This window comes from Buceros rhinoceros, unplaced genomic scaffold, assembly GCF_000710305.1.
Source record: "Buceros rhinoceros silvestris isolate BGI_N320 unplaced genomic scaffold, ASM71030v1 scaffold17807, whole genome shotgun sequence".
Lineage (NCBI taxonomy): Eukaryota > Metazoa > Chordata > Aves > Bucerotiformes > Bucerotidae > Buceros > Buceros rhinoceros.
The window spans coordinates 33,765-44,958 of record NW_010421771.1 but is presented as its reverse complement, the minus strand read 5'-3'; the positions used below and the strand labels follow the sequence as shown (position 1 = coordinate 44,958).

The following is an 11,194-nucleotide window of genomic DNA, read 5'->3' as shown; positions in this document are numbered from 1 at the left end:
CAGCCCGCGCGTCCGCCCGCCCCTGGCGGCGCCCCGCCGGCACCAACCCCGCACCCCCAGAGTGACGTTGACACGGTACGCGCAGGTTTCTGTGCGAGGCTGGTTCCTTCTGCTGCAAGGTCAGCCTCCTACTTCCGGGTGGGTCTGCACAGCTGCCGTGCTCGGATCAGGCAGGGGAAATACTGTGTTTCAGTATCTCATCAGGTCTCAGAATACCGGGTTTGTTGAAACTAACTTATTTTAAATGAAGGTTATTTCCATAAAAAAACGGTCCACTGAGGAGGGGCACCTCATTTACTTGGCCACACACTCCACAATGTTTTTCCTTTAGTACTGTTAATGTCTGGAATACAAATAGTTTTTGACCTAAGCAATGCTAATTACCCTGTCAGTTGGAAATCTGTGTGAAAATTAGTTCTACCACTCTTCTCAGAAGCAGCACTGTATAAAAAGTAATATACTAAGTAATTCATCATATTTTTCCCTAAGTGAGAAGTGGAAAAACACTTAGGCAGGATGAAACACAAAATCACAGAACCATTTCGGTTAGAAGAGAGCTTGAAGGAGGAGTCCAACTGTTCACCCTGCATTGTCAGGTCACCACTAAACCATCTCCCTCAGCACAACATCTACTTGTCTTTTAAACATTTCCAGGGATGCTGACTCCACCACCTCGCTGGACGGCCTGTTCCAATGCTTTACCACTCTCACTCTAAAGAAATTTTTCCTAATATCCAACCTAAATCTCCCCTGGCATAACTTGAGCCCATTTCCTCTCATCTTACCATTTGTTACTTGAGAGAAGAGTCCAACCCCCATCTCGCTACAGCTTCTTTTCAGGTAGTCGTAGAGAGTGATTGGGTCACCCCTCAGCCTCCTTTCCTCCAGACTAAACAACCCCAGTTCCCTCAATGGGTTAACCCTCAAATGGGTTAAGCACGCAGCAGTGCAAATATAAATGAACAGTAAGTCCTTCCCATCATCAGCAAATAGTCATGTAATTGCTCCATAAAAAAGCAAATACAACTATACATAAGTCTGCTGAATGTGACTGTTACTGTAAATGCATTCTGTATTATTCACTTCAGTAATGCTCCTGGGATCTAAACAAGGAACTTGATGTCACCAAGAACAGAATTAAAAAAAAAATTGCAAAAAACTTCCATTACTATTGCCCTGGGTACTTTTAACTTTGCAGGTAAAAAGATACTGTATGCATTCTAGACCACAGTATAGTCATGGTTCTGTTGCCTCTGTATGCCGATGTCATTTCTTACCCGTGTTGCATCTCCATCCTGCTTTATTATATCCATTCCAGGCAGCTGGTTTGAAAAAAGATTGCCTCCCCTCATAGCAGGATCATTAACCTATTGGTAACAAGGTAATAAGGAGAATGAATTAAAAAGTATGTTGGAAAGAAGGTTGGGAATTAAAAAGAAGCATTATAAACCACAATGCGACTTGCATATACCAACATACACTTCTGAGATGATGTTGCAATCATGGAAGCGACTACATAGCTGAGCACCCTGCTTGTGCAAGCATGTGTTTGACTCATTATTCTGCTTCACAGTCAACAACAAAGATTTCATTCCTGATTCTATGACCTTTGAGCATATTTTACCAAGCAGGCTCCATATACTAGGTCAGTATTACTTTAAGAGGACATGCCTGGTACAAAAGTCCTGAAAGCAGAAATGCGTAACTACTTTCCTAACCTCAGTAATACACAGCTTTTCTGCTTGCAAACCACCACACAATCTTTTCAAAGCCTGAAGAGATAGTATGTAGGCTGAATTATGCCAGCTATTGACTTACTTTTAATGAAACATTTTTCGCTTGTAAGAAAGGGAAAAAGATAGCATTAAACAGGAAAAAGTCCTTTCCTAAAGGGATGGTCTCAACAATTTTCTGAACATAGCCATGGGTAAGTACTGAAGCTGTGTATTTTTGCGCAACCAAAAGGTTTGTCATGTTTAGTTACGTGGAAAAAATGGCTTGCCAAATTTACAGCATTGCTTTCTTAATCTCACTGTGTAGGAACTGGTAGAAAATACAAAACACAATCCTTTGGCTAGGTTCTAAAATACTAGAGAATCCAGCTTTCCTTAGAAGTTTTACAGAAAAGGAAACCTCTTCACAGGGATTCTTTGTTGACTCGGTTCTCTCTCTTACTTCCCTCAGTCTAGATGGATGTGGTAGTAGTAATAGTAGTTAAGATATGCCCCTGCAGATTTTGGTGTGTCTTCTGTGTGTTGTGACCTTTAGGAGACTCATGTTGCCAAGGAGAGAGATTCTGTCACTGCACTACCTCACCTTGCAGCAAGGGAGGAAGACTGCCTTGAATTTACCATACCAAAGTCTTCTTGTTGCAGGTCCTTCTGACTTGTTTCTGTTGCTATTCACCAATCTTGCAGAACTTCACAAAGCTATATGCAATCGCATGCAACCACCTAATGAGATGGTTTCAAAAGCTGCCAGACACAAGACTGCAGTTCAGTGGGAAATGTTTAAAACTTAAAATATTTTTCCCATAGGAATTTCAACTTCGAAGAAATTGGTTACGTGCTGCAAGCCTCCAAGTGATACCTTCTGCTTCCTAACTTAAATGGGCATATCTTAAAACCTTAATGTCAAAATTTAAATCAGAAGGAAAGCATGCTATTTTGTTCAGAAAGAAAGTAGACAGCTTTGCAACTTTATCTACATACATTTGACGAGCAACAGAAACCATCTTTGAGAAGTGTTTTCTGCTATTGACGAACATTCATCAGAACGCGCAGGCACAAATGCCTTTTCTTTGTTTAGTAGACAAAGGAAGGAAAAAAAAAAAAGCAGAAATAAAAAAATTGTATACTGAATCAAGACCAGTTCTGGAACAAAAAGATGATTGTATGATTTGCATCATGGCAGTTAGGACAGCTATCAGAAAGGAAGACGGTTCCAGGCTGCATGTCACAAAAGCAGTGAAGGCATCAGTGATGTGCCTATCACAGAAACTCTTTGCTGGCAAGAATCCTAACTGACATGGTATAAGATACCAAAAAAAAATCTACCTTTTGTTACACGAATATATTTGCTTCAGAAGTCCTTGAAACAAAACACCCAACATTATTTTTTTCTGACTGCATTACAATTCAATCAGAAAAAGTGTGGAGAAGGACAAAGAAATGGAAGGTAGTCTATCATTTTCTGAAGACAGGTCAGGTGGTGTTATCAGGCATGATCAAATCTGGCTAAATCTGACTAAAACAAGACAGAAGATACTTTACAACTCCATTGCAATTAAGCATATTTATACAGCCTCCTGCTAATAAAGCGTAATTATATACCAGGTGTCTAATAATAAAAGTTTCCTACCACTCCAGAGCTCCTTTCATTCAGTATGCTGAACAAATCAAATTTGTAGATGCCACGGTAATTTTGGCCTGGGGAGTACTGTCCTGTGCAGGTTACTAAACATCTACTCTGAGTGGACATGTAGCTAGGGATTTATTTCATATATTGAAAAAGCCTCTTCTCTTGCATAGGTTTCAAATTGTTTTTCTAGTAGCTTCAGCAAATAACAAGGATCCATGTCACAAAATAAATAATAGGCAAAAACATGGCAACAGTTCATTGTGCAAACAAGAAGATGAGGACAAAGACGTAGTGAGATGTGTGAATGGTGCAATACTAGGAAGGTTTAGACTTCACTGATGCCTAGGGAAGCTGTTTTGGATAGAAAGAACCTGCAGATCTGGCAGCTGTCATTTCAGCATTCCTGATAGCAGCCTCCTAGAAGACGCTCTAGTAAGAATGGCCTGAAGAGCTTTAATGTAATTATAAGGGAGAAGGTCTGATCAGGCAAGGTCTGATCCCTCAAGTACACGAGAGTCTCTAGGCATCACGTATGCCCACATTTTGGGCATAATTCCATTTTTTTACTTGGTGATGTTGGGAGCCTAGATAGTGAACAAGAGAAGTCGAAGATACACCAGTATGAGCTGATAAACACCAAACTTAATATTCCTGAGCTCTGGATATGTCTGTATGATAAAGTACATTGCCACATACAGACAGAAGACAGAGCTAAACAAACCTGTTTGTTTAAGGTAATATACCTGCTTCTCACCAGGTAAATAAGCCCAGGCACAGCTTCCTACTAACCTATTACTTCCAATATACATATTCCAGTATTTCCAAAACATATTCCATTATTTCCAAAACTGTCCAATAACATGTGAAGTGTCTTTTTCAAAAGCTGGAATACTTTTGCAGCATAACCATTGTTACTCACTTTTGTTAGAAAGAGATGAGCACGTCAAGTTAAAGTTATGTATTAAGGAACAAAAAGTGGCACTGAGTAAGTAAGTAAAAGGGTAGGTGACAGTATAAAAAAATCCAAAAGAATTAATGAAATGGCAACAGTCAGTAGAATTAAAGAAAATGTAGTGATTTTGAAAACCACCAGTTACAAGAAAAAGTTCAACACAGCTTAACTGCTAAATAAAGACGCCAAATTCTAAAAAACTATGCCCTCAAAACAGAAGAAAAATCAATTTTAGTATTCAAATATAGATTTTTATTTATTCATGTCTCTTAGAAAAGAAAATGTGAAGCAGCACAGCAAACATTCCTGAGGACTAAAAAATACTGTTTTGTGGCCCAGAAATGGCTTCTCAGCTGTCAGGTGGCCACCTCTGACCTAGATGCAACATAGAATATTTGCTTGTGCAGTGTGTAGATGACACAGTGCTGTGGTGGTAAATCAGAGGAAAAGAGGTTACTGTTACAGAATGAGCCACAGCACTTTGGTTAAACAGACTCAATCTAAGAAATGCAATCTGACGCAGACAAAAGGAAAACAAATGTATTTGGGAACAAAGAATGCAGGTGTCATCTATGTAGAATGTGCTGTGGAGGATTTGGGGATCATTGCAAGGGTATGTGCTCTCCAGTGTGACACTGTAATCAACAGAGTCAAGACAACCCCTGGATTAAAAGAGAAATTACAAGCAGAACTAGACTTTGCACAGCTTTGGTGCAGTCATTGTTAAATCACCGTCTGTTCATACTTCTAGAAGGAGGTTACAACAATGGAGTTTAAAGTAGATGCAGAAAAGTGACTGACAGGCTGAAAAACAAATGTGGAAATGGATAAAGAACCTCAGCCTATTCAGCTACTGGAATTTAGATAAATTCTATCTGAAAACAAGATCTTGTAGACTAACAGGAAGGAAAAGCAGTGCAACAACTGTGCCAGTGGAAACAGTACTCTGCATGGAAATCTTTGAAGTAAAATCAGATCTCTTTCTATAATGCCTGTTTCTCAATTCAGGTCCCTGTGGAAAATTATGCAGCATAGGCATGCTAAGAAATCAGATTGGGCTATCACCTTCAAATCCCTGCTCCTTTCTTTTTTGGTTTTATTATTGTTTTACTACATTAAATGTATGCAACAGCATGCACTTGAGAAATAATAATAATAACAAAAAGTCTGCTATTATTGGCTTAGCAACTGGGAATATCAGGGAAGGTGACAGATTTGGGAGTATCAACATTGCTTCAGGACACGGGAGCGTGGCAGCTGTAAAAGACAAATGTGATCTGGGGCTATATCTGTCAGAGTATACAAGAGAAATGGAGAAGAGTAAGCGTTACGTACATCGCTCTGATGCTTAAGAAATACTAATCCAAACTGAAACAGATGCAGGAAAGGAGAGGGAATTTAAAGCCTATAAGAGATTGAAAGACTGTGGCTTTTCACAAAACATCCACAAAAAATCATATTGATAGAATGGCTCTTCCTAAAATACAAGAAGATAAAAAAGTCATTTAAGCTAAAGAATAAATGGAAATAATGGAAAATTAAATACTCTCTTATCAAATTTAGGCCGGAAAAAGGACATACATTAACCACCCGATAATACAACCAGCTTTAAACTGCATGTTACGGTCTCAAAAAAAGGTTTACAATATTGTCCACAGATGCAGGAGATGCTGCCTGAAAGAGGTACTTTTCTGACAATATTTCTAAGAAAAGTCCATAATTTCAAGTCTGTGTTTTGAACAAACAGAAGTTCATCTCTGAAACAAACATATGAACCTGTTAATTAAAAAAACCTGTTTGTCAAATACTCATTAACGTACTGTGTGAGATAACTGCATTTCCATAAATGGAAATGTTACTTTTCTTATTTCAGATACCCTACATAGCAGCCTCAGATAAAATGAGGAGTGTAAACCTTCGCTCAGCAGAAAAGAACAGGTTACTTACCTATTGATTCAGCAACTTATTTTATATGCACCACATGACAAAAGTGTAGATTTTGTGCTCATGAAGGTGTCCGACTGATACTTCTTGAAGTTGAATGCCTATTGTCTGGTACTACAAACACAGCGGAAGTAGAAGCAGCATTCATACACTGTGCCCAGGCCAGCATCTTTCACACTTACCTGCCTGCCATTCAGTCCTAACTTCCTCTGCTGAGAAAATTAGCAAGAACACTGGTGACCTCCAACAGTGCTATGGAAACTTACCTACTGAGACGGAAAGCTAGATCACCACACATTTTCCACAGAAGTCCACAAGCAACTACAAGCGCTAGCTACAGTGCTGCCAGGTAAAAATGGGAAAAAGCACTCCCTATCACATTGGTCATCTTGGTTATTTGAGTGCAGAGCTAAAACAAAAGCCTTTTTAACATCATAATTTCTCAAGAAAACTAGCAAAAGAAATGTAATGGCTTACAGCAATCACAGCTCAACACAGTGGACCTGAAAAACTACTGAAAGTAAAAGCAAATCCTCTAGCTGTCATCTCATTTCCTTCATGTCCTTCAATTCTCACCTGCTCAGGACCCATGGAGGACAACCCTGATGTAGGCACAGAGGTCGCTGAGGTCATGCTGATCTGCCCTGCCATCTGGTTCAGGCTGTTCACACCACTTGTGTTGGTTGCCATGGATACACTGATGTTCATGTTATTATTGTACATGCTGGTGCTTGCTTGCTGCCCAAAATGTGGTGGGGACTGTTGTGAAAACATGCTACAGCAAGGAATGGAAAAAGCAATGTGTCAGACTTAGAATGCTGAAGCCACTAAGAAGCTACTCTCTTTTTAACATATCTTAAGCTAGATTTTGTATACACTGTCATTTATTCCAATTTCAAATGAGAAACTAGCTTTTAGCTACATTAACACCTTAAGGAATAGGTTTAAAAAATTTAAGTCCCAATGTCTGTGCACAAAAATGCATGCCTTTGATGTGAAACTATGACAGGGTACAAATCTGTTACGCATGTGCAGTAACAGCCAGTTAGCTGTCTAAAAGGGCTGTGTATATACTTTTAACATGTTTGGGAAAGTAATTTTGGAGGGAAAGGAAAAAAATCTTTTTCTTTTTCCAGTATTAGCACACCACAGGACTGTTGAGCTGAAATTGAATCTGATCTAACAAAACCTTCTCTTTTTGCAAAAGAGGCTATTTGCACATATGAATACCAGATTTGCACATAGAATTATGGCAAGTGGGCTCACAAATACTGGCATGCAATTGTGCAGAAATTTCTCTATCAGGTTTTGAAAATGTGGCACTGTAAGAATCAACACAAAGTCAAGACAAGTTCCCTCTATGTTCCTCCGAAGCCACTTCGGAACAACTTAAGAAGGAGTAACTGTGAAAGATCCCATCCCAGATTTTGTTCAAAGAGAAGTGCTTTCTGTGTAGTATTTTACTTCGCATTATGCTGGAAGTCACATGAGAGCCTTTTTACGTTTCCTAAAATGCACTTCACTATTTACATGTCATTCTTTTGTAATCTTTTAGCACAATCTAACAGTCAGTGAAGGCATTATTACTGATGATGTGTCTGTTTAGAGAATATGCATTATACTGAAATGCCGTGGAAGGGCTGCTGTGTGTCAGATGGCATACGGTAACCATCTCCGTATCAATGGCTGACTTTTACCTCCCTGTGAAGCACTGCTCCCACAGGTGAGGAAATCTTTCAGGGTTAATGCTCAGCCTTGCACTTCGGCAATTCCATCAGGCCATTGCTGCACACTGTGAGACTCTGGTGGAGTGCAGTGGCATTCTGGGCACAGGACCAAACTTGGAAAATCCTTCCATTCTCTTCCTTCCAACTCCATGTCTTTTCAGGCCATCTAACCCTATTTTTAAGTTATTATTTGGATGGCTGAAACAGTACACTACAGATCATTGTGAATACTCAGTGGCTTGTGTAAATGCATTTGACATGTCTCCTGTGTAGAGCTGCAGTTCAGCAAGTCAGCCATTAGTCTTACTGAGCTGCTCCTGCTGCCATTTCAGCAGAAGCCGTGACAGTGGTAGCTATGCCTCCTGCAGATGCTTCAGGAAGACAGTGAGCAAGAGGCATGGACAAGGATGAGAACACGATAAATTCGTTGCTTCAAGGGGAACTTTACTTATATCAGCCTCATCACTGAAATACTGGTATTTTGGGTTTATTAAATCTTTGACAATCATTGGGAAAATTATTTTTTGCTGAGCTGGGCTAGTAAGAGCAGCCTGAGGACTTCAGGATGACAAATGTACTGTGCTAGAGACAATTGTGTGCAGTCAAGTGTCAAGTGATCCAGGCTGTACACCAACCTGATAGCTCCTCCTGTCTTCCACTGAAAAGCACAGATCACTGCCGTCTGGAAGCTTGTTGCTGCCTACTGATGGCGTTCAACATCTCACCCATTCAACAGAGACAGACTGATTATTAGAGCTATACTGACTGGGGCACGGGCCTCAACTGAAACGATGACTGTATGCATGAGGCATGCTAAAATGCTCTCAGAGAATGATAATTATATGCTGACACCCAGTATTTGCTAATGGATTGAACCTGGCTGGATGCCAGCATTTGAAGTGGGAGTAATACTCAGTCACCGCAATTTCAGAACAGTAGGGAATTCCTAGGCTCTAGCTCAGCTGATCCAGCGGCGTGGAGAGCAGTGTGGGAGCACAACATGAAAATCACACGCAGAAAAATGCATCCACACAAACATTAGGAGCTGGAGTTCACTGTGCAGCAGAGTTGCTTCTTACAGACACACAGTGTTTTATCAGTTAACGCAGACAAAGCAATACATTGTGTGGATGCAGGTCTTTTAGCTATGCACTCACTTTGCCTTGTATGAAGACAGAATTTAAACCAATTTGTCAAGCCAAATTGAAAAGAAGTATCTTTTAGGATAGATAGTTAACAACAAACAAAGAAGCAATTACATAAACCAACCCCATAAATAAGTGTTGAACATAAATGACCCTATTTATCTGTGTGTTCATTTTGGTTTTGTTCTGGATTTACCTGTTTCCAGCCATATTCCCTTGGGTCCACCCATTCATTTCCGTAGAGGACTGATAGGCAGGATTAGCCTGAGACTGCTGAATCAGGGGACTTTGAGTATGAGCCAGTCTTGGGGACATCAGTGGACTCTGAGGAGTGGTGGCCCCTGTGAAGCCTGGATCGGGCTGTTGATTAATACCTGAAAAAGAAAACAGAAATTTAGCCACTGTACACTCAAAGTTAAAACAAGTCAAGAGCTCATACCTTCAGGTATGTCTTTACACAGTCCTATTTATGCCATCTGGAACCTGTAACATTGTGTCTTAATGTGGGATCTAGATTAAAAGATCAAAAAACTCGTTTTGCATAAATATGTTGGCTACCTGTATGTCCTAATCACACAAGTGGTCTCTCCCCTCTACAGACCAGAAGAAAAACACTGGTAAGTACTGTTGTTTTGCATGCAAAACAACAAACAAAACATATTGCTTCTGTCTACACATCCATTTTGGAGAAAGTTACGCATGATCCAATCACTGCATGACACCACCTTTTAACATTTAGGCTGTAATTTCCTTTTTTGTCCTGAAGTTCCTAGAACTTTAGTATCTCTATTTCCACGTTCCTGAAGAACAGGCATTGCCATTTTGTGCAAGCATTTAGTGATTTTTTTAAAATAAAAAAATTATCTAGGTGCAGAAAAAAACTAATTTAAGCTGTAAAATCCCAGCTGTGTGCAGAAATCTTATTTTAAACCAAATCACTTTGGTCTTGTTTAAGTTCATCATGAATAGCATACTCAACAGAAATAAGTTACTTTTTTGCTGGCTTAAGAATCAGTTGGTATGTAATTTATTCTTATATTTACAGTTACAAATATGGAGGGAAAGCACTATTATCATTTAGAAAAGGATAACAGACCAGTTAGAGTAGAAAGCAAATTTAGAATTTGACAGACATAATTCGTTGTATCAGCAGAAACTGCACATAATGTATTGTTTAATACAACTGTAGTATAACTTATACAATACTTAAATATAAAGAAGCTGTAAAATATTAGCTTTATGGAGGTAACTGTCCCATGCACCCCCAAAACAAAATAGTATGTAGCTTTGTGAAACATACAAACAAAATTGTATTAATTATTCTATTACACACAGGTTTAAGGACAAGGAAGGAATGCCTTAAGATACCTTAAATTAATTTATATTATTTAAATTTGATAGTTAGCTGTTAATTTTACATTATAATGTACACATGAGGAATTACCTTTCTTGGGGAAATACCTGTCTGATGTTTAAGCAATATCTCATTATAAAAAAAAATTATGTACAGTTTTGCTTCTGGTCACTTCATGCTGTTTGCCAACACCAATTCACATATTTTTCTTTATTTGCACTTTTATCGTATATATTGGTTTGTTTAGTTCAGTCAGAATTCAGAGTCCATCAAGCCAATACATACACATAAATGTGTTCATGTGGGCATACACACTTTTATCCGCAAATATCTGTATATATACACATACACTGCACTTCTGCTATTGCTCAAAGGAGGAGTGGTGCTTGGAGAGTATGTGGTACTATAACTAGGAAAGTGGAAGGCACTATATTGCATTTAAGGACTCCCAAGGGGCCCAAACATCCACGTTTCCCATTATTCCTAGGGAGCCAGGTAAAGGGCTGTGGGAGGACCTGCACTGTGGGGGGACACAGGGGACTAAGGACTGCTGAAATACACTGTGTGGTAGAACCAGTACCGTAGTTTGGAGGAAACGGAAATTGCTGTGCATTTGCCTGAGGAATCCGCGGATTGGTCATGGTTGCTGGTATGCCACCGGTGGCCACCATGCTGGGGGTCATGCTCAAGCCCTGCCCTCGCATCATCAGTG

At 39.6% G+C, this 11,194-nt stretch overlaps 1 protein-coding gene across 1 annotated transcript in view; it reads right to left on the bottom strand.

Moving 5' to 3' along the window:
- Positions 1-1,277: 1,277 nt before the first annotated feature.
- The window catches only part of NCOA2 (nuclear receptor coactivator 2), a gene marked incomplete at both ends in the record, with an annotated part of 42,404 nt that continues 32,487 nt past the window's right edge, over positions 1,278-11,194 (bottom strand). Inside the window, 4 exons of the mRNA XM_010139818.1 lie at positions 1,278-1,367; positions 6,833-7,031; positions 9,325-9,502; positions 11,063-11,194. Of these exons, the coding sequence (XP_010138120.1) occupies positions 1,278-1,367; positions 6,833-7,031; positions 9,325-9,502; positions 11,063-11,194 (599 nt within the window). The remainder of the gene's footprint in view (positions 1,368-6,832; positions 7,032-9,324; positions 9,503-11,062) is intronic.